The following is a 24,672-nucleotide window of genomic DNA, read 5'->3' as shown; positions in this document are numbered from 1 at the left end:
CTGATCCCTGTTTAGACTTTGTTGAGAGTCTGACATCAGAACCGCACTTGTAGAAAGCAAGAGCAGAGTCTTTTGTGCCCCTGATATGGACATTCTCCGGGGCCCTTTTGTGGGAGATCTCGGTGACGTTTGGGGCTTGATCATTCAAGTTTAGCCTGTTCCCAAAATTCGAAGGTCCTGACTCTCTTCAACTCGAAATGGATATCACAAACACTGCGGCTCACATCGTTGGTCGTATCATCGTCGCAAAACACTCATGTTGTCCTGCCGCCCAAATCTAAGGTACTGTACATTCAACACCCATCAGATAAACCGGCCCTGCTCCTGTCCACCATAGGCATGATATTGCTGTCCATGCGGGTCGTAAGTGTGATGAGGGTCGTGGTGACCCTGTCCAGAAGGCGGCTCAGGGACATGGTCTGGGTCGTCGCCCACGGCGAAAAATTGCTCATGCAAGTCAGGGTCGTGGATCTGGCCGGGGCCTGGTCCAACATCATCGCGTTGAAAACTGGTCCGTAATGGAGTTACCTGCTCCGGCTCTCCGGGCTGATGACTCCAGCGGCCTTGCGCGAGTCCGGGGCTATGATGTTTCGCGTGATGCGAGATTGTCGGACTGATGGCGTGCATTTCTCGTGGCGGCTCGGCGTGGCCCCATGGAGGGTCGGCTTTGGCAGACATAGGACTGTACATACTCCCTCCTCCGGCGTAGGCATCATGAACTTTGCTCATGCGACCGGTCCGGGCCATTTTCTGGCGTCGCTTGCGCGTAAACACGAAGCATCCCCAGCAGGTGCCCCCAATGAGTAGGATGCCACCAACAATAGGCAGTGCAATGGCCACCCCGAGTTTCCATCCATGCAGACCGGAGCTACTGCCAGAATGGCCCGAGGACGTGCTCGGTCCTGCTATCAGGGTTTCGTTGAATATTGCATCTGCATCGGGATAAAACGGTTTCCCGGGCGTTGGTGGCTGACGACAAACAATATGCAAAGCTTGCAGAACTGGATGATGGCGTGTCAGTAGGAAAGCACGGTGGAGTTCAAAACGGAAACAAGAATCCAGGAGATAGTGAAAACAAGCATACAATTGGCGAGGAACAATTGCTGAGGGATGAAGCTGTAACAGAAGGCACACTTGTTGATGTCGGCATCGTCGAATCGGCCAACATTGCAAAAGTCATTGGTGGGCGCGCTGGAACTGTCGTTTCTTACTTGGTAGCCGATGGAGGCGTTCAAGACGGCGCAGCTGACTTGACAGGGACTGCTGATCGAGATGTGCTGCTCGGGAATGGCGAACATGCATCCGGCGAGGGTATAACGAAGGGCCACTGCAGAGGGCTGTTCAGCGCTTTCCATTCCGGCCAACATGCGGGTTTCCATGGGAGCTTATGGTCATACATAAAGCCCATCCAACGTCCGTCTCATTGTTACTCGAGTCCACAGCCGTGCTGTTGAGCTGACATGCCACGCATTTCTGGAGCTTCCGCCCGTTGTCGAGGGACTTGTAGTCGGCGTCGAGACAGATGACGTCGTCTTCGAGACTGCCCGCGACAGTGCATACAGATTCGCAGGGAGATCCGGGCACAGATTGCAGCGCAAGAATGAGACGAGGCAGGACCGTCAGCAAGCAGATCAAGACAGGGTACAGCAGAGGGGCGGTCGCAGGGCGGTCATGCCAGCAGGCCATGACACCGACGGTGAGCGCAGCGACATATGAAACCTGGGCGCGCGCAATCGCAGAGGCTGCGAAAGGGTAGAGGGAGGCAGGTAGGCGTCAGCAAGATTGCAGTCCTATCTCAAGTCTTTTAATGGGTGGAAGTGGGACAGCGTCCGACCAGCCTGCCATTGTCCGGCAACCAGAAACGGTCCTCTCCGTGTTCGCTCTGTAGCGTGCCAGTAGCATCTTCATGCATGGGAGCTCTATGGGCTTGCATTTCTCCGGGCGGTTAGAGAAGGAGGGATGTGCCAGTCAGAAGAAGACGACGAGGGTTGGCTTGGATGTGGATGATTGGCGGTCAGGTGTGATAAATGGCGATGGAGGGCGTGAGTGGGTGAGGGCTGATGCTCCCGGTCAACGCCATTTAACGCGATTCCCGGTGTAGGAACGGGCGGCGCGGGGATCGACCGTGATCCCCCCTCGTCGTCCCACCGCAGGCACATCTACAACGGTTACAAACCCTTGCTTTCACATCCAATGCTGTTGCCGAGGATTAGTCCATGGTCCATGGTACATGTCACTGCGTTTACTTGCTGCTATTGCTATTCTCCTTGCATCTCAATCTTGCCGACCTGCGAGCGAATGTGCCTCAGTTCCATCCATCGTGACGACGGGAATCACTGTGGACCGTCCACTGGCCGGCTCAGACTATGCCGCCGTAGAAAAGATGGTCTGTGACAATACTTTATCCCTCTCGAACGCGCGCTGCCATACCATTCACGGCTTGTCAAACCAATGTGCCTGGCGTAGCCGAGCCCGATATCTGCATTTCGCTTCAGATTTCACAGTCCCTCACCCAGCGTACGGATGCTGTCACATAAATGTGCGGCAGCCTAGGCGCCATGGCGCTGGGAGTGTAACAGACGACTGAATAGGACGTTTGAAACACAACCGACAGGTGATCGAGATGATATGCGGTGAAAACTGCTGATGGCGGATCAGAGCTCGACCACGCTGGACGAATGCCAGGCTTCCAACCAGCCCCATATTATTAATACTGTACAGGACCTGACTCCGAACATCTTCCAGACACTGGTTGGGAAATACTCCTTTGGAAAAGGCTGATATATATCCTTCATTCAAGGAACAACCTTCTAACAAGCCCCATACCAATCAATGCAGACCAACATATTCAGCATCCTTGCAAACCCTGCAGAGTGATAGTCTTCAACGCAAACGCTTCAAGCGAAATAGATTCGAAGTCAATCACCGGGCTTGGAAGCATCAGGAGCGCTGACCAAGGCAGGGATCAGGGTTTCAGCTCCCTTTCTTCTGCAGCTCTTCCACTCTCTTCTCGAAGGCGGATATCATGAGGCTTGCAACTTTCCCTTCCACTTGGGAAAACATTTGATCATATATCGGATTCCGAAATTTGACGTCAACGTCTAGCTTGACAGAAGTAGAATCTTTGTTGGCGCCATCCGTAGGCACGATGTGCCATTTGGTGTTCAACAATTCGAACAGGCCGTTACTGCTCTCGTCGCTGCTCTTCGCTTCGACCACCCCATTGTTGGGGTCGCATGAGACAATGCTGTCCCAATCCGCCTCCAGTCCGAACTTGTCATAACCGACTTTTAACTTTGCCCGGGTAGGATAACCAGCTGGGTCTCGCGATGTGACATGTGACGAGAGGGCGAAGGGGAGAAATGCTGGATAGCCTGAGACCTCGGCGACAGCTTTGAAGATCAAGTTGGGCGGATACGGCAACCTCTTTGTGTGTGACAAAGTACGTAGCGGGCAAGGGCCCAGTGTCGAGCTCAGCAAAGAGTCGAGAAATGATCTTGTCTGCTGGATCGAATATTGATTGAAGCCGACAGTGGCTGAGCGACTGACATAAGACAAACCAGGTCGAGGTTGAAAAGCTCTGAGAGAGTGACGAGCTATCATCCTGCAACAACGTGTTGCCCAGGAGCGCCCAAATCAATAATAAAGACTTAGGTGCGATTCTATGGCGCTGTGCTGTGTACAATGTAAATTCAATGAACGAGCAACATGAAGAAAATACAGGGTCGTTGATATCATCGAGATGACAGGAAAATCTGTACGAGTCATGTAGCTTCGGTATCCAAAGATATCTGACTCGCTTTTGGTCATTCAATCTGACCACTGTCTCCTTTCGATCAGACCGTCCAGCAGCGCGGCCTTTCTCAGTTTTGCGCTATCAGGTCGTTTTCCTTGACAGTCATAACCGGCTATGCCAAATTGAACGTTCTGCCTTCATTAGACGCTCGCGCCATGGAGCAGTCGCCTGCCGTGGCCCCAGTCGCGTCGCGGGCCACGACCACGAAACAACCACCTCCTGAGAAACCCGAAGCTGCGAGTTTGAGGACAAGAGTGGTTCTGTCGTTCTGGGCCGTGATCCTACTCCTCGGTGTCCCGACATGGTGGCAGACGACCTCTATCTATCGCGCCAACCTGCCGTTGCAGGATATGTTGAACTGGGCGGATGGATTGGTGAGTGACCGGATGCACCCAGATCCTCACATATACAAGTGACTGATCTCTACAGAACACTCCCACGGCAATACCGCTCCACGTATGGATATCAGCTCCCCACCTCTCCTGCACGGACGCGCAGCGGATTGTCCGAGACTCGCAGCAGGCGTTAGACGATCTGAACGAGTATCCAACTCTACATCAACGACTACATCTGGTGGACATGCAGCCAGACAATGAAAAAAGCCGAGAGTCGAAAGAACAAGCTGAAACCTGTGGTGAAGATGCATCCAATCCCGGACTCGGAGACCCGGCTCTCAAGGTGTTCCTGGAATTTACAGATGGCGGGTTTGCGTTCGAACTGGATCCGGTGATTGCAAAGGCCGCCGTTCGCCTCCCGAACAAGCCAAATAGCAACATAGCCAAATCCCTGGCCGAGAATCTACACGAGCTCTTCATAGAGGAACAGATTGCCGCCGCCCTCCAAACCATCTACCTGGCCAGTCATACACAGAATGCACAAGCGTTTCTGAGGTCGCAGCCTTATGATCTGGTCACGAAAATCGAGAGACGGATCAATCGGGCTTACAAGTCCTCGCCAGATTTTCACCTGACGTTCTCTCTTTTCACAGCTAGTGGCGCGCCATCAGGCTGGGAGATACAGACTGCGCTGAATGACTATGTCCAGCCACTTATTCAAGCACTGTCTAACACCCCGACTTTCGATGTCACAACCCAAGTTCAACTATATTCAAGCTACTCCCCGGCGATCAGATCAGTAACCAAAGAAGGACAGGAGGGCGCCTTTCTGGAACAAAATGATCTTACTGCTTTCGTTAATGCTGCAGAATGGCCTCTGGCGCCATCCATCGGCGACGGACCGACAATCAACTTCGTTCTCTATGTTCCCGCCAAGAATGAAATTCCCCTCAGGATCGATGGGATAGAAGGGACATCTTGGCTGATTCCTCAGTGGGGCGGTATTCAGATACTGAACCCTCCTCTACATCCTGATCCGGAAAACGGCGTGATGAGATTACCTCCCCATTTAACCAAAGACGTATTGCGCCAGCCTTTCGAGACCTTCTCATCGCAACTGCTGTCGCTGTTAGGAGTGCCTGAGGCGGATGTGTCTGGCAAAGTTCTCCCATTGCAACTGAGACTAGATGCTTATAAAAGGTTCTCGACTCTAACACTGTACCTGAAGGCAGCATCTAGCTTAGGATCTCTAGCGCGACTGGCACAACGGCTCAGCAACATCCCAATACCAAAACACGTCGCTGAACTTGTGGATGCTTCGATAAGCAATCTGATTGCTGCCCGTCAAGCCTTTCTTGAAAGTCGCTGGGATACAGCTCTGGCGCATGCCAAAATAGCGTACAAGGACAGCGAGAAGGCCTTTTTTGACAAGTCAATGGTCGGCCAAGTCTACTTCCCGGATGAACACAAGGTCGCTGTTTATCTGCCTCTGCTGGGGCCCATTGGGGTGCCGCTGATTGTCGGGTTGCTCAGGGAAATCAAAAGATTTGTTGCAAGAAGGAGGGGGACCAAATCCTGAGAGCAGTCCTCATTTTGCATCAGGCGGACTACTCCGAGCTCTAAGTCAGTTCAGCTGATTGGTTCGAGCGGTCGAGTACGTGGTTATTGCAGGAACCGCCCAGAGAGGACGACACCTAGCAGGAATGTTGTTTCTGTGAGAGGAGTCTTTGTCAGTGACAAGGTCTCCAGCTGCTTAATTAGGAAGCTCGAGAACAGCATCTCGCTCGGTGTGGGGAACAATTGCAGCTGAAAGGCATTTGACTCGAGGGATTCGGCACTCTGGCGAATCACGGACTTCGACGAACAGCCAAACCCTCCCCAATTTGCTGGGCTTATCGACCACCGCTGTTGACCAAGCGTCAACAGATCCCTGCCGACTATGACTGCTATCGGCGCATATGTGCAAGCATGCTTTATATACTGCTCGATCGGCCCAGGAAAGATGAGGAGAACGATATCGACAACTTCCTTCAGCTCCCAACCTTCTTTCGCACGGACTTGTCTCCTTGGGAAAACATGGCTCTCATTTCCACGACTAGCTTGGTTGTGCTGATTGTCGGCTGGCTCTGGCTGCAGCCTTGGGCGAGTGCACAATTATGTTATAACCAAAGCACTGCCATCAATGGGACACCATTCCCACCGTTGATCGAAGCTACCACAGAGGACCTTGCTAAGGGACTTGAGGCTGGTTTGTTTACGAGTGTGGATCTTGTGACGGTGAGTAGACGCAGCTCGGACCCGGCGTATATCGTCTAACAGACTGAGGCCTATATTCAACGTATCATGGAAGTCAATACGACTTTGCATATGGTGACCCAGCTCAATCCCGATGCTCTCGCTATCGCTGCCCAGCTTGACGAGCAGCGCGCTCAGAGCAATGTCCTCGGGCCATTGCATGGGATCCCTATTCTTATCAAAAATAACATTGCCACCGCCGACAATATGGACAATACCGCCGGCTCTTACGCCTTGGCGGGTGCTAAGGTACCTAGGGATAGTACCATGGCCGCGAAGCTCCGGCAAGCAGGAGCCGTGATACTGGGCAAGACAAATTTGTCCCAATGGGCCAATTATCGAAGTTTCAACACCAGCAACGGCTGGTCTGCTATCGGAGGACAGACTCAAGGGGCGTACTATCCTGGCCAGGACCCATCAGGGTCGTCTTCCGGAAGTGGTGTTTCAAGCTCTCTGGGTCTTGCGCTTGCTGCTCTTGGAACAGAGACAGACGGATCGATCTTATCGCCCTCAGATGTCAATAACTTGGTTGGTATCAAGCCAACGGTCGGGTTAACCTCCAGGGATCTTGTAATCCCAATATCCGAACATCAGGATACTGTGGGACCGATGGCTCGCACAGTTAAGGATGCAGCGTATCTCCTGGCTGCGATCGCTGGAAAATCACCCCACGACAACTACACGGACGCGATACCCTTTGATACAATCCCTGACTACGTTGCAGCTTGCAATTTTTCGGCCCTGAAAGGAAAGCGTATTGGTGTCCCACGCAACTTGATTGACTTGACTGCCGATCCTCCTGCCGCCCCGATTGTGCCCGTCTTTGACGCTGCGCTAGAGATTTTGCGGAAAGCCGGGGCGATCATCGTTGACAACACGAATTTCACGGGCTATGAAGCTTTGAACGAGGGCAATTATAGCAATGTTGTTCTTGAAGCGGACTTCATCAGCGACCTCCCTAAAGAATACCTCTCCCAACTGTCGTACAATCCCAACAAAGTGTACTCGGTGGCCGATGTGCGCAATTTCACCCACGCCTTCCCGCTGGAAGACTGGCCCGAGCGTGACACTCTAGTCTGGGATTCGGCTTTGGCGCTAGGCTTCAACAACACCTCGCCGGAGTTCTGGTCGAATTATACTATGAACACATACCTGGCCGGTCCGCTGGGGGTGACGGGTGCATTGAAGAATTATTCTCTCGATGCGCTCGTCCTGCCCACGGAATTCTCACCTAACTTTCCTGCGCTCATCGGCTCTCCTGTGATCACTGTTCCCCTAGGCTCTTATCCTCCGGACACCGAGGTTCTGGTCAATGGCTTTGGGAACTTGAATGCCACGGCCCCAAACATTCCTTTCGGCATCAGCTTCATGGGCCCGCATTTCAGTGAGGAACTGTTAATTGGACTGGCGTATGCATTCGAGCAGCGAACCTTGGTCAGAAACACAATCACCCCGTACATCCAGCCGGTGACTGAACTCGTGGATGTGGTGAACAAAAAGGCCGGGATAGCAGGCTAGGGTTATAGATGAAGGCCACGTTACGTTACGAGATATGACTGTGATGGTGTTTTGCTTGAATTTTGTCTGCTGCAATTGACAAGGATGCTTGAGGGTGGCCTCTGGGTCAGAGAACTTTAGGGAAGGAAGGAAAATGTGCACTGCGCCTGTCAGGATCTAGAAGGGCTGGGGAACTGGATATCAGTAGCTGAATCATTCTGGATGTTTGAGGATCCCTTAAGCTGTTGTACGCTTCCCTCCGAGCAACCGTCGTCGCCGCACACCCTTCCGCAGGGAGCGATCGGTAGCGTCTACTGTAGGCCCTTTTGGAACATATCTTAGCACAGGAGTAAAAAGAGATCCCCCCTAGGACACTGCAATGGCAGTACTAATGAGATTGGAAGGTTGAGGCGCGTTGGGATTGAACCTCGGCTGGAAATCTTGACGACAAATCAGCCTTGTTGGAAGTAACCGAAACTTGAACCCCAGGAACTCGGGATTCGGAGTTTTGTAGGTGATCTGGGGTTACAATATTAATCGTCAGCCAATCCAACTCGAGGTATTGTCAGAGTCGATCTTATTTATTTACCATATCACCAGTCTTGTGTCTCAGCATTGCTACAGTTCATTATTATTATATCCGTTGGAGGGTTATGACCATTTGATTGTACATACTATAATAATAAGAGGGGTCGCAAAACCGCATCTTTGCAACAGGGACGAACGAGGGAGCGAGAGAGAGAAACGTCGGTTCCTAATCCTCACCTCTCCCTCCCACGACTATACCGACGGTGACGAACCTCTAGAACAGACTTGCCCCGGGTTGCAAATTCAAAAAAAAAACTTGAAATATGGCACAAAAAACATCCCAGACGCCGACGGCGAGGCTGACCCGCGAAGAAGTGGCCAAGAACAACAGCGAAGACAGCCTCTGGTGCATCATCGACCACAAAGTCTACGACCTGACTGAATTTGCCGACGCCCACCCAGGCGGCAGCGTGGTCCTACGCCAGGTCGCAGGGCAAGACGCAACATCTGCATTCTACAACCTGCACCGACAGGAAGTGCTACAAAAATACGCGAGCCTATGCATTGGAACGATTGAGGGCGAAACGCCCGAGGTGATTGAGCACCGACCGGGCGATTTGAGTACCGTGCCGTACGCCGAGCCAATATGGTTGACGCCTCAGTTCAAAAGTCCCTATTACTCGGCGTCGCACCGGCGATTACAAAAGGCGGTTCGCGAATTCGTCGACCGTGACATATACCCAGAGGCGCAACAAAAGGAACAGGACGGTACATATATTTCACAGGAACTGGTCGACAAAATGGCCAACAACAATTTGTTGGCGATGCGTCTGGGACCGGGCAAACATTTGCATGGTCGCAAATTACTGGACGGCGCCGTCGAGGGCACCGAGTTCGATTACTTCCACGACCTGATTGTGGCACAGGAGCTGTCGCGCGCCGTGGCTCGCGGATTCCAAGATGGAAATATGGCGGGCATGATGATCTCGTTGACGGCCGTGCGGCAGTGGGCCAACGATTCTGAGTTGCGCGACCGCGTCACCGACGAGTGTCTTTCGGGTCGCAAGTTCATGTGCTTGGCAGTCACTGAAGCCTTTGCCGGGTCGGATGTTGCGGGGATCCGGACAACCGCCAAAAAGACGCCTGATGGAAAACACTACATTGTCAACGGGACCAAGAAATGGATCACAAACGGCATGTTTGCAGACTATTTTGTCACGGGGTGTCGAACGGCCAAAGGGTTCAGTGTCATTTTGATCCCCAGAGGTGAGGGTGTGACTACGAAGCGGATCAAGACCGCTTACTCGACTGCGGCGGCGACGACTTTTATTGAGTTTGATAATGTCAAGGTCCCCGTCAATCATTTGCTGGGAAAGGAGGACCAGGGATTTATTGTCATCATGAGCAATTTCAACCATGAGCGCTGGGCAATGGCTTGTGGGGTTATTCGCTGGATGAGGACGATTGTCGAAGAGTGTCTGAAGTGGTCGCATCAGAGAATTGTTTTTGGGAAGCCTTTGGTTCATCAACCTGTTATCAGGCAGAAGTTGGCGAAGATGATTTCCCTCACTGAGGCCTGTCAGTCATGGTTGGAGACTATCACTTTCCAGATGTGTAATATGGATTACGCCCAGCAGTCTAAATTGCTCGGTGGGCCTATTGGTCTGTTGAAGTCTTATGCAACCAGATGTGCCCATGATGTCGCTGACGATGCTGTCAATATCTTTGGAGGCAGAGGCCTGACGCAGACGGGTATGGGGAGGATCGTCGAAATGTTCCATCGCACTTATAAGTTCGATGCTATTCTTGGAGGAGCTGAGGAGGTTCTGGCCGATCTGGGCGTCCGCCAGGCCATGAAGCAGATGCCAAAGGCCATGCTGTGATCATATATCTTGCCTGATAGGAGTATAAATCCAATTAAAGGCCGCATATAAGCAGAAACATGCACATATGAAAATTTTAGGAACGATGCCAGTTGTGCGGGATCATCAAGAGAGTTCAGGGCCTGGTAGTGTGAGCCAGTCAATAGGTGGTCAATGGAAAACTACATGTACCCTTGCCGCCACTAGGGAATATTCAGATGAGAAGAATGAGCATGATCTGATTTGGGCCGAGTACTGCAGGAGTGTGGTCAGTTCCGTTTCGACTGTTCATTGACGTGAACCCTTCGTCACCGATCTCAAACCCTCGGCATGAGGTTCCCAGCATAGAAACTGCGTGTCCTCAGGAGCGCCGTAACATGTTTTATCGGTCTGTCCAGAAGCATCTACGATTGCAGGATAACCATGAGCACTGGGTGGATGCACGGTACTTCCCAGAGCCTGGTGCTAGATCTCTCTTGAGTGCGTAGAACGCTGCTAGGAGACAACAGAGAACGGAGTCGGATGTATTTGACCGAGTGAGCCATTCTTGCGTTGTCCTGCGGCCATGCTGCTGATATTGCCCCCCATCTCTTCGAGAAATCGTACCCATATCATCAGCGGTGTCATTTGTGCTGTTAGCACGATGAACTGTGCCAGGGCAGACACTTCGGTCGCTGGCGCGACACAGTCAGATTTTGAGAGAGGCCGTCTTGCGGGGCCCAACTTCGATTTGTTACATTGAACAATTGCGACCAGCATGCTCTGTGCCCAGAACAGGTCCTTGGGCATCTCAGGCCCGGTGAAGACTGGAAGGTCCGCCTTGCGGTCTGGCTCGCTATCCTGAGTTTCCTGTTGTAGGATTGTCAGACACCCAAAGGAAGCAGGTGGCTTGAGACGGCCGTCTGCCGCGGCATTCGAGGCCCTGCAGCCCAATGAAGGCGGAGTTGCAGCCTTAGATTTGTTGTCTCGAAAAAGACAAGGGTTGTCGATGCAGCGGTCACCGTCCAGTCACCATAAACTTGTGTACACTCTGTAAAGGCATTTGAGTCGCAGTCCTCAGCACAGTCGCACTCTCGGTGGTACCACCAGGCTTGTTTTCGCTCTTAGTCTGCTCGACTTCCATTTTATTCCCATCGTCTTCCTCTTCCTCTTCGTCCGTGACTTCGTACTCTTCGTCTTCATCTCCCTCCTCGTCTTCCTCGTCTGGTGGCTCTACTAACTCTCTGCGGAGACCGGTAACAACGTTCGAAACGCCACGCTGTTTCTCTTCCAATGTGAAATCTGCGCCCCATTTCTGCTTTCTGGCCTCCTTGTTTGCAGCAGTAGGAGCCCATTGCCAAAGCGCGTTCAGGTCGGCTTCCGATATGCCTGAAGGGTCACCCTTGCGCAAGCGTAACGCTATGCTTTCACCTTCTTCGACCCAGTCTTCCACATTAGGTTCCAATTTCGTTCGTAGCAATGTCTCTAGAATAAACGCGCGTTCTTTGCCAGGAAATTGAGGCAGCGGGAACGCAACGGTCGACTGAAAGGCCTCGCGGTGCTCGGCCAACTGCGCTGCGATGGTCTGGAGGTTGTTGGATATGAGATTGGCGTGGGTTTGGAGAGCAGGCCTCAAATATTGTCAGTTTCCATCAGAAGGGTTCCAGCCTCCGTGACATACCAAGAGGGAAGCGAACTTTGGGTGGTGATGTCGGATCGCAATGCTATTAGAGATGTTTGGAGAGCCAGTAGCCGCTGTCGGGTCTGATCCAAGGCTCTGACCTGGTCAGTCGATAGTTCTGCCATTGCACCACCCGTTGTCTAGTAGTAGCATAGAAGATGTGCCATGAATAGTAATAGTGATTCTGTTTACGTGGTTGAGGACGTGAAGTGAGGGATGATGAACGCATTGGACAATAATAATGTTGTACTGTACGTGGTGGAGTGGCGCTTGGGGCAGAATCGGGCTGCGGAGTCCAACTTGAACTGAGCTTCACATCAACTTCCTCAACTCAAGTTCGGCGTCCTTCATTGCTTTGCCTTCCAATATATGGTTCCTATTGTTCCTTTTGTCAATGCCACATCCACCACGACGTCCTGCTTAGGCAGTACACCATCATGGCGGCTCCGACCGTCGCACGTATGTCGACGGCCAGTGGTGGTGTTTGTTCGACTTGCCTGGCGCGGATTGTGCGGCAACCCTCCTCGTCCGTTACTTTTGTGAGGTCCTCAATCCACGCAACGAGGAAGCTTCACAATGGCGTCCTGGCGGCGCACAGAGAACCAAAGAACAGTGGTGCTAGTCCACACAACTTTGCGCAAGACTATTTCTCCGCCAACAACTCGATTGAAAGAGGTTGGGTCAAGAGTGGGCTATTGGCTGCCATGCGCACTGTCGCGGAACCACCGCTTGAAGGCAACACCGGCTTGACACGCGAAGAGCGGTTAAAGCGGGCAAGAGAGGAGTTTGAGAAGATTTCGCTGGATCACAGGATAGCAACTACAGAAAAGGCCGACGGTCGGAAGGTCGAGTCGGAAATACCACCTACAGAGCCACGAGAAGCCGTCCCCAATACCGAACCAAAACTGGAAGAGGTTCTGCCACACAGGAGAAGGAAACGACGGAGGGACAATGAGGCCTCTGCCCAAGCTGCCAGCGAGTCTTTACCGTTGGATGCCTCGTCACAACTGACGACCGCAGCAAGCAGCATGCCCAAGTCTGCCGTCTTTCGCCGCAGACTGGCTACATATTTGTCTCTGTCGAAACCGCGACTGTCATTCCTAATTCTGCTCACAACCACCTCCGCTTATTCTTTATACCCACTTCCTGAATTGCTATCGTCTACGGCAGATTCGGTTGGCTCGTCCTTCTCAACCTCGACTTTGACCCTCCTCTTTCTTACCACCGGCACCTTTCTATCATGTGCTTGCGCGAATACTCTTAACATGCTATTCGAACCAAAATACGACGCGCTCATGACGCGAACTCGGAATAGACCCCTCGTTAGGGGCCTTGTCTCCCCAAGGGCTGCCGCGGGTTTCGCCTTGCTCTGCGGCGCAACGGGTCTCCTTCTTCTGGGCTATGGCACCAACCCCACCGTGGCTGGCCTCTCGGCCCTCAATATCTTCCTTTACGCCGGAGTGTATACCCCAATGAAGCGGATATCCGCCGCCAACACTTGGGTTGGCGCAATTGTCGGCGGTATCCCTCCGCTGATGGGCTGGTGTGCTGCCGCAGGTGAAGCTGCCACGTCCGAACATCATTCGTGGAGAGATCTGCTCCTTACTGAGGATGCCATTGGTGGCTGGGCTTTAGCTGCTCTGTTATTTGCATGGCAATTCCCGCATTTCATGTCCCTGTCTCACACCATTCGCGATGATTATCGAAACGCCGGGCACAAAATGCTGGCATGGACAAATCCAGCCCGCAATGCCCGCGTTGCACTCCGATACTCTCTGGCAATGTTCCCAATTTGTGGCGTCCTGTATTGGGCCGGTTATGTCGACTCTGGCTTCCTTGTGATCAGCACTGCATGCAACTTGTGGATGACCCGCGAAGCGATTCGCTTCTGGAGAAAGCAGGGAGCTGGTGGCAGCGCGAGAGGCCTTTTCTGGGCCAGTGTCTGGCAGCTTCCTCTTGTACTGGTTGGAGCTCTGGTGTGCAAACGAGGCCTGTGGGACGGCTTCCTCGGCAAAAATGGACCTGCTAGCATTTACGACGAGGATTATCCCGATGGAGAGGGCGATGAATTAGGCATGGATTCCGCAAACCCCTCAAAAGAATCAAAGCCTCCTGCGGACATCAATCTTGCCATGATGGGTTTCAAACGGCCGACTTGAACTTTGTAATTTGACATGAATTGTCAGCCAAATCAGGGAGCTTCCTGGTCACTCCTGGCTTTGACCTCATGGATGTTGGACATGAGTGCAGCGGCGTGTGCCTTAACACACCCTCTATTCTAAGAGAAAACGTCAGAACTCGATCCACGAGACATGCAACGGGCGGCGACGACGGAAGAAACAACTCTGGACGAACTAGAGGGCCGTGCTCTTCTTTCGTTCACCGGCTAGTATCACCAGTCACCGAGGGACAATACAGCGCCATATCGCTGGACTACGATGACCGAACTGTCTGTGGTTTGGGGTGGTTCCTTGCCATATCCTTCGGTGTCTGCTGTTCCGAAGCTGACCCTGATCTGCACGCTGGCTTCAGCAAGGATAGGTGGAAAGCGGCCATTATCTGACCGGGGTCCCCAGAAGCAATCGGCCCTTTCCCAGGGTCGGCATTATCAAGGTCAATCATACCTTTCTCCTCCTTCGGATGCGGGGAAAGTTGTCCATTGGTACCATCGAGCTTCACCCGCGACCGGAGAAGATTATTGGCACCCGCACGCATACCATTATGCCATATATAACATGTAGCAAGCAAATGTTAGAACGAGTCCAGAGACGACACTGTGGAGTGGTCGAAATCTTTGCTCCTGTTCATTCAAAATCAAAGCCGTCTCTACCACCCACTTTGCTTTCTCCTGCTTGAGAGTATAACCTCCTGTTGAGGCGCTTGTTAACCTGAGCAATGCTCGGCTACGTCGTCTTGATATGCTTGGCCCAGGTCGCGTATGGAGCATCTGGGCTGAGTTACAATGGTCTCGTGCAAACACCACAAATGGGCTGGGTAAGACTCAATCATGCCCCGGATTGATCAACGCATGTTTGCTTTGTCTGCGAGCTTACTCTCCTCCAAATCTATCGACTTCCATCCGCGCCTGGTTTGATTGCCACGCTCATCACTGTGCATCTAGGACACATACAATGCTTACGCACTGGATTACAATGAGACCACGATTCTCACCAATGCCGATCGACTAGTTAGTCTGGGCTTTCGAGATCTCGGCTACCGCGTTGTCATCTTCGATGATGCCATGACCGAGCGCAACCGCAGCGCCAACGGCTCGCTGATCGAGAACCACACCAAATTTCCTTCGGGCCTCCGCAGTATTGCAGACAGACTGCATGCTAGCGGACTATATTTCGGCGTCTACAGCTCTGCCGGCAGGTTCACCTGCGGCGGGTATCCTGGAAGTCTGGGCTACGAAACCACCGATGCTCAATGGTGGGCCGGTCTAGGAGCTGACTACTTGAAGTACGACAACTGCTACAACGAGGGACTGTCGGGCACGCCCAAGCTGAGCCAGGATCGGTACGCATCGATGTCGAACGCGCTCAACTCGACAGGGCGTCAGTTTGTGTATTCTCTGTGCAACTGGGGGGACGACAAACCGTGGGAGTGGGCGTCGACCATAGCCAACTCTGCGAGAATCTCCGGCGACATCCAGGACAGCTTCTCAATGCCGACTTCAAGCTGCCCTTGTGGACCGGAAGAATACTACTGCCAGCTGCCAGGGTACGGATGCAGCGTGGTAAATATCCTCGGCAAGGCCAGCCACATTACGAGCAAGAACCAGCCCGGCTATTTTAATGACTTGGACATGATCGAGGTGGGAAACGGCGGGATGAGTTACGATGAATATAAAGTCCATTTCAGCATGTGGGCAGCCATTAAAAGCCCGCTGATCCTGGGGAACAAGCTCGACCAGTTGAGTCCGCAGGACTACGCGTTGTTGATCAACCCGGCCATTCTGGCAATCAGTCAGGATCCAGCCGGAAGTGCTATCCAAAGGCGCATCAGGACAGAAGTCGACGATAAAGACCAGTATGGTTTTGGCGAGGTCCAAGTATGGTCGGGTAGTCTGGCCAACGGTGACCAGGTGGTTGCGTTTCTCAATGCCGGTAACGCCTCGCGCACAATGCAGTATTCACTCGTCGATGTTTTTGGTGGGATCAACACGAATGAGAATGCTCAAAAGGGTTGGGATCTGTTCGATGTCTGGGGCAATCAAACTCTCATGAGCAACGAGGTCGCTAGTCAAGTGCTCAATGGTACGCTGGCGGTGGGAAATGCCACGGGCTATTACAATGCGAGCGATGCCAGTTGGGCACAGGGTCTCAATCAGAGTAATCCCCTCTTGTTCGGAACGCCAGTCGGCAGCGTCCAGGGAGGAGGGGTGCTTTCTGCTAATGTCCCTAGGCATGGTATCCAGATGTGGAGGTTACGTCCGCAAGAGGGAATGAGGAAGAGGGATGAATTTTGAGTGAGGTGCTAGTAGTACCTACCAGGCGTATTAATGAATGCTGATTTGCGTACATTCCCAGCTTTTCTACATGGCCCACCATGTGAACCCAATGTTCGTCTTTATGTGGCTCTATAGAAAGCCTCGAAGGTCCAAATTCACGACTAGCATTCAAGAAGTAAGGAACCAATTCAGGATGCATGTATGCATGTATGCATGGATGTATGTATGTACCTTGGTAGGTATCACAAGAAATACCTAGGTACAATATACCAAGGCCCGCCGCAACCGATGGACATTGTGAAACTGTACTGCCGGGCCGCGCTTTGCTGTGCGGTGCTATCCCTCCGTCATCATCGCCACTTATCGACCCCTTTCCTTTCTTTCTTGTGGTTCAAAACATCGACATCGACATCCGTCGTATCATATCGCATGGCTCATCTCATTTCCTCACCCTAACACGCAGTCACCGGGTCGTGCAGATTTATATCTCCTGCAGCACAAGTATTATACTTTTCCTCTTGTTCGTATTTCTAACCGATTTCTGTGACGGACAACAGGTTGGTTTTAAATTTCCTTCTTTTTTTCCCTTCAACTCACTTTGTGGGTTTCAAGTTCACCCAATCTTCGCCTGGCTAAAGTCCATTTCAGGATGCTGCTCCATAAACTTCTTTAAGATATCCTCCTTCTTCTGCTCATCGCTGGTCGGTTTGCCCTGCCGCTTCATTTCCTGATCATACATCATCTTCTCCACCATGCCGCGCGTCTCGCCGTCCAGCTCGGACAGTTTGGAGTTCTCGGGCTGGATTTTCGTTATGTCGATCTTGGGCGCCGACGTCACAATGTGCGCCCACCAGTACGAGCCGCGCGCTTTGGCGATGTTGATGACGATTTCTTTGCTGCCGTCCGGTTTGGTAGATAACAACCAGGTCGATTCGTCCGTCTGGATGGGATGGGGGAAGTCGCCCTAGACACAAAGAGTCAGAGATAGATTCTGGCAATATGGTCTACCCATCGCCGTAGCCTTCCTACTTCGACCGCCTCGCTCCGCTATGTAGGTACACTTACATCAATAATCGGTTCTTGACCTTTAATCCCGACTTTGATATGTGTCTTTTTCAGGTCAACCACCAAATCTCGCGCTTTCAAGTTGCCCGGAATGGGAACCGTGACTTCGGCCTCTTCGAGCGTTTGGGTCCACTTGTAGGGGAGTTTGGCTTGTTCTTCCTCCTCGCGCTTGCGGTCTTCGGCGTCCTGGCGCGCTCGTTCTGATGGGGTGGGAGAGGACTCGCGGGCTTCTGACATATTGGGTGGTATACCGCGGAACCTGTGTTTGATTGTGTTCTTCGGATCTGCTCGACTGATGTTTCTGTTGTGTATGCTGTGCGTGGAACTTTTTGAACGGATGTTTTCAACGTTACAGGTACAACAATGACATGCGGAGAAACGATTGATCGGCAAGGCTGAGGATTGCGGGCACTGCAGTCCAACTTCCCACGCTGCCTTTTAACAACTCTTGCACTTACCCGTCTTGGCATCGAAGATCATGGAATATTGCGCCGCTTTCCGACAGCGCTGTCACAGCCTTGTCGCTCAGACGACCAGTCATCTCGCTGCAAAACTCTTTCGATGCTATGGAGTGCTGCACGTCACCATCAGCCACTTGAATGACCCGAAGCTTACAATATCAATAACAAAAAGAAAAGAAGAAGACAGTGTGTCAAGTCATTATTGAATTAGCTATCCTTTCTTAGGGCTATATTATTAACTAGACTCGTCGACTATAACCTTAACCTATTCTTCGAACTGTATCCGTCAGGTATCTTCGGCACAGCCGGCGTACCTTCATCATAAACCGGGTCGGGAAACCCAGCCTCGTGCAACATTTCTGTAAAAGTTGTCGTTGGTCTGCTGACAAGCTCGTGTCCATCTGGCCTTACCCGCTTCGTTGAGTTGAACCCGTCACCACCGTAGCGCACAGGACTTAAGATCTCATGGTCGCGATCGTTGTGGGTCGAAAGTTCTGAAATGCCCGAAATGACACTCATTCCCCGGACGTTGTTGTCCCGGTTAGCAGCGTTTCTAGCTGCGTCGCCACTATTAGGAGGGCTCTTGAACGGGCTGCCCATGTTGGTTGTCTTTGTGAATGGAAATCTCTGAGCGGCCATGCCCCGTAAGGGTGCAATGGCCGCAGGTACGGGTGGCTGGACCGTACCATTATTATTGGGTGGCGAGTAGACCCGTATGCTCTCCGAGCTGGCCTCGTGCGCAAGTCTTCGCTCCGGCGTCACGGGAACTCCGGCTGGCGCAGCAGGAACATTGTTGGGCACTGGCGGAGTGGGCATCTTCCAGTGGCTCTCGGTGTATTTGGGACTGATCTGCTGGCTCTTTGTGGAAAACATCGACTTGGCCCTCCCCGTTGTTCGACGTAGGAAATCGGTCCTCATGCCCCCTGCTGACCCTAGCGGAATCGGGTCCGAAATCGTCGGTTTGTAGATAGACGACGATCCGGAAGAATGCCGCGGGCTCGGAGGCTTGTGGTGTCGGCCACTGCAGATGACCCATGCTAGCATCAAGAAGGCACCAATAAACATGCCTGGGAAGAACCCGGCAAGGAAGACCCCTATGGGGAATTTATTGCATTTGGGTTCGACGTGAGCTGCAGAGGAGCTCACTCCAGAGGTCGTTGTAGGAGTACTGGTTGAGGTGCTGGTCGTCGTGGACTTTGTTGCAGAAGCGGTGGTAGTGGTGGAAGATCTACCTGATGACGAACTATCCGTCGTCCCCGTCTTGCTGGTATCAGTGATGAGACTGCAGATAGGAGAGCCACTTTGAGCTGAAATACAAGCATAGCCAAACGGACAGCATTTATCTCCGCAAACCGGTAATTTGTCGCCCAGTCGCGTGGTCATAATGTCGGCATTGGGTGCCGCTGTCAGATTCTGCTTTTGAATGTCGCATGGTATAATCTGGATATTCGAGCACGTGTTCCCTTCTGGACAACAAAGTGCCGTCGAAGACTTGTCCAGAGAGATACAGTTGCTCCCAGCGGCGCATTTGAAGTTACTGGGCAGTTGAGAGTCCACCGACGAACACGACGCAGAGTCGTCTTGCCTCCGGAGCAGCAGAGAAGGGGTAGTAGATAGATTGGAGGGAGTCGCGGAGACGGTTATGGATGGTAAGATGGCCGCTCCAAGTAAGACAAAACGCAAAACACAAACGCCTGAAGGAAGATGCATGGCGGAGGTATTGCACGCTCGGGTTACTCTCATGTAAGAATGAAGATGGTAGTTGAAGCAAGGAGAAGCCCAAAAAAAATTCTGAGGAGATAGAGCTGAGCCGTCAAGTATAAAGGCCAGTCACCAGGACTATCACCACGTTGTGCCCAAAAATAAGTGGTCAAGAGACGAAGCAAACAAAAAGGGCTTTGAGAAACATTGACAAAGAAAGAGGTTGAGGGCTTCACTTACAATGGGACAACGACCCAGCGCGTGCCCCCATTATAGACAACTGATGTGTCAATCAGGCTCGACTGCAGGATGACTGCTGTTCCATCGCAGGTAGTGTCGTGGTCCTTGAATAGCCACCATTCCCCAGACAAACTTGAACCCTGCGCGTGGGAGTATAATTTGTAAGAAAGACCCGAGGATAGCCAGTGGCTTGCCGCAGGGAGACACGATGCGCAACCTTGTGATCGGAAACACGCGCGACAGTGCGTTGCAAACACAGGAGCAGAGTGAAACGAGTGGTTTGTAGAGCGTTGAAAGCAGTTTATCTCGACGAGATGGAGGTGGCGTGGCTCGTCTCAGACACGAGGCTCAGCAGAGTGACACGCGACGCTGGTTGGCCGAGTCAATAGTGATATTCACTAAGCCTATTCGGGCACCGCAGCCAGATCTAAGAAATTTGGGACTTGGAGTGCACTGCATCAACCAAAGGAGACATCACCATCTGCTATTACCACTCTCGCTCTATCACGATTGGAATTCGCCTGGGGGATGCGGCTGGGCTGTTCCGCTCTTCGTTCATGATCACCCGACCCGCGACGAGGCCGCAGTCCCTACTGCGAGCCATCGTCAAACAAGCTGTACGTGACCTTTGGTCTTCCATTGAATTTATCTGCGTTCAAGTTCTGGAGCACAAAGCTGACCTAGCAATTTGCTCTTGCTTTACAGCAATCCTCTCTCCCTCGTACACAGCGTCGAAGCAAGCACAGCGTCCCGCTATGGGCGGACTCCAAGAAACAAGAGCGGTTTGCCAAAAATGGCGTCCCGGGCTTCCTCTCGCCGACCACCTACCACGAGACCTACGAGAAATACACCCAACACTTGTGCGACCGGTTAAACGAGTGGACTCAAGGTACACCTTGCCGAATTTAACAGTACAACCACATGGAGAATATAGAAAGCTTACACCCTTATCCCAGGGACACCCGATGAATCCACATCAGCTTTCGACCTGCACGCCATCAACGCGCACAAACCGGAGCGGGCGGCGCTGTACAACCACGCCGCCATGGCTAACCACACGCACTTCTTCTGGGAGTCGCTAACAGACGCCGAAGACCCCGTCGAACGTCGTCCCGGCTTGAACACGATGCGATCGATAGAGATGGACTTCGAGTCGGTGGACCACCTGCGGTCCGAGTTTTTGGAGGTTGCCGACGCCATGTTCGGCAACGGGTTTGTGTGGTTGATGAAGCCACCCACCCCGGGTGGGCTCACGATTCTGGCAACCTACAACGCCGGCAGCCCGTACTCGGAAGCAGCTCCGCGCAGAGACAACCGCGACATGGCCACCTACGACGGCCGCCAACTGGCCGCTCAACTGTCTGGACGAGGAGGTCTAGGCGCAGGCAGTTTGGAAGAGCGCACCTTAGGCCGAGGAGGCGGCTTAGGTGTGGCTGGTTCCTTTGGCGACTTCAGCTCTGCCCGTGCCAATCTGTATTCAGGCGCTCTGAACGCCCAGCCCATCCTGTGCGTCAACGTCTGGCAGCACCAATATATTCCCGACTACGGCGTCCTGGGCAAGCGTGCTTACTTGACCGCCTGGTGGGACCATATCGATTGGCAGATGGTCGAGCGCCGCCATTCCATGTACGAGACCGAGGGCGAGAGGTTTGCTCCCAACCGGAACTCGAGGCCCTATGCAAATGTCATGGATGCCGTGACTAGAGCCATGTAAGAAAATCCGAAAATTATGGAATCAATACTTGCTCGCTCGCACGATGTGAATTTGTGTCATGACCGAAAGGCATCAATCGCGGGATCTTTACAGTTTGCGGCACGAGCAGGATTGATTTATAATTTTTTTTGGAGAAAATTTACAGGACCTAGGACTCTGGGACCGGCAGCCTAAAAGAATTGTTCGGATCGTATTAGTACATTTTTGATACCACTGCAGTTTCCAGATATCTGCGTAGAGGTGTCTAGACAGGCGAACAAAGAGACCCCTATCAACTTGAACTTGGTGGCTCGCCTACTACCGGTGGAGTGTTAGGAATTCGCTTCACAGTAAAGTACTAGTAATTGTATGTTCTTGAAGTTTTTCTAGCTCGCTATCCTGCCGGGCCTGGTGTCCGGTGACTCCTCGGGTGGGTAGGTAGTCAGTCCAACCATGTCGCTCATGCCCAAAGGGTCGAATGCAGCAAGCAAAGCTGGGGTGCCTAGTGTTGACTTCCAGGCGAGCTGGTTCGAAACCCTGTAAGCACTTTGAATTGATTCTTACTGGACTGTCGGTATTCGCACGCGCCCCCTTTCTCCTGTCCGCATGCATACCAGATGCCCGGGGCATCATGAAGCCCAATCATGCCTGTTTCCATCATAGGACTCCGCCGCGTCCCCGTTCAGTCAGGCAGGTCCAGGTAATCGGCACTGGTCCTGGACCAGCATGCGAAGGGATGGTGTTGAGACACAGCCATTCAAGTTACTGCATGACGCAAGTCACCCAACGCGACTGTACGACGCGGCGGCGCGTATCGATCTGTCGAACATGGCATGTCGGGAATGGTGTCTGTGTATGATAGTGTTGCAGAGAGAGAGAAAGAGGTCCGGCCCTGTCCTTCAAATTCGCTCCAAGGGACTGGAATTATCGCTCTCCGACGTTCATCGCAACTCTGGAGCAGGTGGCGACGATGGGCAATGTCGATGACTCTGCAGAACCATGCCCGCTCAATCCCAATATCTAATGACACCGTCCAAGCCACCAGTTGCAACCTTGCTAGTTTCCTGCTGATGCCAGGCGACGCAAGTAACGGCGCCTTTTGACTCGCCGCCGGCCTGGATTTTATGCCACATTTTGCCCGTCTTCCAATCCCAGAAGCACACGAAACCGCCCGTGTCGCCACTGGAAATAATCCCGCCGTCCGGGCTGATGGCGACGTCGATCGCATACCCGCTTGTATTGTGGCCTCGGAACCCCTTTTTGCGGTTCTGCCGGAACTTGTCTCCGGCGGCATAGACGACGATCTGGTTGTCGGCGCTCTGGAAGGCAACATATTTACCCGATGGATGGGGCGCAGCGCGGACCAGTGCGTACATAGAAGGGTCGGCAACGAATTTAATCGGCACGGGGATTCCGTACTCCCACGCGCGCAAACTCTTGTCGTCCGATGTGGAGATGAACCGTCGCCCTTCGTCCACAAAGGTCAGAGTGTTGATCGGTCCGAGATGGTGGTCGTACTCTTGAGTCAGTTCGCCGCTTCGCGTGTCGAATTGCACAATCTTCTTGTCGCTCATGCCCGCGATGAACTCGTTGCCCTCCGGATGGAACCGGAGTGTATGTGGCGTCTTGCCAGTCGTGAAGCGGGAGATGACTTTGCCGGTCTCGGTGTCCCATAGCTTCATTTGGCGATCGTAAGACGCGGATAAGAATGAACGGCCTGTAGGATGAAAATCGGTGTCCGTGATGGCCTTGTTGTGGCCGGAAAAGGTGCGTAGGAGGGTCCTGTCGTGGTGGGCATCCCAAAGGGCCAGTTTGGCGTCCGCCGAAGACGACAGTAGCAGATGAGAAGAGCGGGGGATGAATCGTAACGAGGTGATCGGTTTCGTGTGGTATTTGTAGACGTGTATGAGCTTTTTGGGAACGAAGTTCTGCACCGAGCCGGGCTCTTTCCGCAGGTCAATGTCCAGGTCTTGAGGCACATGCATATACGTCCGGCCCTGGTAATCAAATTCGGATTCGCCGTGAAACTCGGTCGTTTCGGCCGTGTTGGAATCGCTGGAGTATGCGGTGGCTTCTTTCGGCGGTGGAGGCAGTGGCGGCGGCGCAATACCTTCCTCTACCCATTCTTCATCAGATGCCAGCTCTTGATCCGCGGCCGCCTCGAGTTCTTCGTAAGCCACATCGTCGGTCTGGTATTTCGCCCAAGGGCCCATGTATGCGCCTTCGCCGTCAACAATACTACTGTCGCCCTTCTTTTGTCTCTTGGCTCGTATGGCAGCACTCTCCCGTTTCGATGGCCGCAACTCAACGACATCTTTTCCCCCAAATTTTGCAACAGCACTTTGGTCGCCCACGAAACCACCATCTAGACTTGGGTCTCTGGTGTAACCCAGACTCTGGAACGTCCGATGTTGCGTCTTGAACGTCGCTTCAGACATGGCAGTCTCTTCGGCATTTCCAGTGAGCACATTCTTGCGCTTTAACACGTTTCCCGAAGCCGGTTTATACGGGTTGGCGGGGCCTTGCGAAGGCCGAGATAGATTGTCGTAGGTGACATTATAGCTGAGGGCGGTGCTGGTGGGATTTGCCAGCATTATCTGCGTCTGCGTGTGATCCTGAAACTTGTCAGTCTTGCCACCACGGTGTTCCAGGGATGTAGCCCGAACCTCTGTAGAGACATCTGGCGCCGTGTTGACGGGCTTCGCCAACGCGGGCGTGGGTTGGGCTGGGCTACTCTCATCATCACTTGACTCGTAGGCCGCCCCCAAAAGTCCAGACATTGTCAGGTCAATGGCGGGTGGTTGTGAAGGTCTTCGGGTGAAGTGCCTCCTCGAAAGGCTTTCCGCCAGACGTTGATTTCTTGCGCCGATGATGGCATTATTGAGCCTTTCGCGGTCTCAGTCGCGAAATAATTCCCGCGGCAAACCTTCCTTGTGCGGCTACAAACACTACCTTAACATGCCAGTGTTCGGCACCGTACCTACTCACTGCTGTGTACGCATTTACGAACTTGATATCACTTCAAGGGTAAAAAGCTCACAGGCTGGTGTGCAGGAGATCCTCTATATTCGAATGTTAATTACATA

At 52.7% G+C, this 24,672-nt stretch overlaps 12 protein-coding genes across 12 annotated transcripts; 6 read left to right on the top strand and 6 right to left on the bottom strand.

Moving 5' to 3' along the window:
- Positions 1 to 303: 303 nt before the first annotated feature.
- Positions 304 to 1,686, bottom strand: HMPREF1120_00532 (uncharacterized protein; the record flags this gene model as incomplete). Its single annotated transcript, XM_009154531.1, has 3 exons — positions 304 to 1,001; positions 1,085 to 1,327; positions 1,398 to 1,686. 3 exons carry the CDS (start codon positions 1,684 to 1,686, stop codon positions 304 to 306), a joined length of 1,230 nt encoding a protein of 409 aa, XP_009152779.1.
- Positions 1,687 to 2,973: 1,287 nt separating this feature from the next.
- HMPREF1120_00531 (uncharacterized protein) lies at positions 2,974 to 3,603 on the bottom strand (the record flags this gene model as incomplete). The annotated part of the gene is made up of 1 exon (XM_009154530.1): positions 2,974 to 3,603. One exon carries the CDS (start codon positions 3,601 to 3,603, stop codon positions 2,974 to 2,976), a length of 630 nt encoding a protein of 209 aa, XP_009152778.1.
- A 348-nt stretch (positions 3,604 to 3,951) lies between these two features.
- On the top strand, positions 3,952 to 5,710 carry HMPREF1120_00530 (phosphatidylinositol glycan, class S; the record flags this gene model as incomplete). Its single annotated transcript, XM_009154529.1, has 2 exons — positions 3,952 to 4,170; positions 4,226 to 5,710. The coding sequence occupies 2 exons, from the start codon at positions 3,952 to 3,954 to the stop codon at positions 5,708 to 5,710; spliced, it is 1,704 nt and encodes a 567-aa protein (XP_009152777.1).
- A 497-nt stretch (positions 5,711 to 6,207) lies between these two features.
- On the top strand, positions 6,208 to 7,944 carry HMPREF1120_00529 (amidase; the record flags this gene model as incomplete). Its single annotated transcript, XM_009154528.1, has 2 exons — positions 6,208 to 6,408; positions 6,457 to 7,944. The coding sequence occupies 2 exons, from the start codon at positions 6,208 to 6,210 to the stop codon at positions 7,942 to 7,944; spliced, it is 1,689 nt and encodes a 562-aa protein (XP_009152776.1).
- Positions 7,945 to 8,466: 522 nt separating this feature from the next.
- Positions 8,467 to 10,573, top strand: HMPREF1120_00528 (acyl-CoA dehydrogenase). Its single transcript, XM_009154527.1, has one exon. The coding sequence runs from the start codon at positions 8,775 to 8,777 to the stop codon at positions 10,332 to 10,334; it is 1,560 nt and encodes a 519-aa protein (XP_009152775.1). The 5' UTR covers positions 8,467 to 8,774; the 3' UTR covers positions 10,335 to 10,573.
- Positions 10,574 to 11,310: 737 nt separating this feature from the next.
- HMPREF1120_00527 (uncharacterized protein) lies at positions 11,311 to 12,098 on the bottom strand (the record flags this gene model as incomplete). Its single annotated transcript, XM_009154526.1, has 2 exons — positions 11,311 to 11,923; positions 11,974 to 12,098. 2 exons carry the CDS (start codon positions 12,096 to 12,098, stop codon positions 11,311 to 11,313), a joined length of 738 nt encoding a protein of 245 aa, XP_009152774.1.
- Positions 12,099 to 12,410: 312 nt separating this feature from the next.
- Positions 12,411 to 14,132, top strand: HMPREF1120_00526 (protoheme IX farnesyltransferase; the record flags this gene model as incomplete). Its single annotated transcript, XM_009154525.1, has 1 exon — positions 12,411 to 14,132. One exon carries the CDS (start codon positions 12,411 to 12,413, stop codon positions 14,130 to 14,132), a length of 1,722 nt encoding a protein of 573 aa, XP_009152773.1.
- A 736-nt stretch (positions 14,133 to 14,868) lies between these two features.
- HMPREF1120_00525 (alpha-galactosidase) lies at positions 14,869 to 16,444 on the top strand (the record flags this gene model as incomplete). The annotated part of the gene is made up of 2 exons (XM_009154524.1): positions 14,869 to 14,967; positions 15,095 to 16,444. The coding sequence occupies 2 exons, from the start codon at positions 14,869 to 14,871 to the stop codon at positions 16,442 to 16,444; spliced, it is 1,449 nt and encodes a 482-aa protein (XP_009152772.1).
- A 595-nt stretch (positions 16,445 to 17,039) lies between these two features.
- HMPREF1120_00524 (nuclear movement protein nudC) lies at positions 17,040 to 17,728 on the bottom strand (the record flags this gene model as incomplete). The annotated part of the gene is made up of 2 exons (XM_009154523.1): positions 17,040 to 17,390; positions 17,492 to 17,728. The coding sequence occupies 2 exons, from the start codon at positions 17,726 to 17,728 to the stop codon at positions 17,040 to 17,042; spliced, it is 588 nt and encodes a 195-aa protein (XP_009152771.1).
- A 476-nt stretch (positions 17,729 to 18,204) lies between these two features.
- On the bottom strand, positions 18,205 to 19,335 carry HMPREF1120_00523 (uncharacterized protein; the record flags this gene model as incomplete). Its single annotated transcript, XM_009154522.1, has 1 exon — positions 18,205 to 19,335. One exon carries the CDS (start codon positions 19,333 to 19,335, stop codon positions 18,205 to 18,207), a length of 1,131 nt encoding a protein of 376 aa, XP_009152770.1.
- Positions 19,336 to 20,335: 1,000 nt separating this feature from the next.
- HMPREF1120_00522 (Fe-Mn family superoxide dismutase) lies at positions 20,336 to 22,134 on the top strand. Its single transcript, XM_009154521.1, has 3 exons — positions 20,336 to 20,510; positions 20,599 to 20,782; positions 20,850 to 22,134. The coding sequence occupies exons 1-3, from the start codon at positions 20,451 to 20,453 to the stop codon at positions 21,605 to 21,607; spliced, it is 1,002 nt and encodes a 333-aa protein (XP_009152769.1). The 5' UTR covers positions 20,336 to 20,450; the 3' UTR covers positions 21,608 to 22,134.
- A 459-nt stretch (positions 22,135 to 22,593) lies between these two features.
- On the bottom strand, positions 22,594 to 24,366 carry HMPREF1120_00521 (glucose repression regulatory protein TUP1; the record flags this gene model as incomplete). Its single annotated transcript, XM_009154520.1, has 1 exon — positions 22,594 to 24,366. The coding sequence occupies one exon, from the start codon at positions 24,364 to 24,366 to the stop codon at positions 22,594 to 22,596; it is 1,773 nt and encodes a 590-aa protein (XP_009152768.1).
- Between the last annotated feature and the right edge of the window lie 306 nt (positions 24,367 to 24,672).

The sequence above is a fragment of the Exophiala dermatitidis genome, assembly GCF_000230625.1.
Source record: "Exophiala dermatitidis NIH/UT8656 unplaced genomic scaffold supercont1.1, whole genome shotgun sequence".
Taxonomy (NCBI): domain Eukaryota; kingdom Fungi; phylum Ascomycota; class Eurotiomycetes; order Chaetothyriales; family Herpotrichiellaceae; genus Exophiala; species Exophiala dermatitidis.
The sequence above is the reverse complement of the archived record's forward strand: the minus strand, read 5'-3'. Positions and strand labels throughout refer to the sequence as shown.

Coding starts and splice junctions, on each gene's coding strand:
- HMPREF1120_00528 (XM_009154527.1), top strand. CDS start 8,775: ATGGCACAAAAAACATCCCAGACGCCGACGGCGAGGCTGACCCGCGAA.
- HMPREF1120_00522 (XM_009154521.1), top strand. CDS start 20,451: ATGATCACCCGACCCGCGACGAGGCCGCAGTCCCTACTGCGAGCCATC. Junction 20,511..20,598: donor GAGCCATCGTCAAACAAGCT/GTACGTGACCTT, acceptor CTTGCTTTACAG/CAATCCTCTCTCCCTCGTAC. Junction 20,783..20,849: donor GTTAAACGAGTGGACTCAAG/GTACACCTTGCC, acceptor CCCTTATCCCAG/GGACACCCGATGAATCCACA.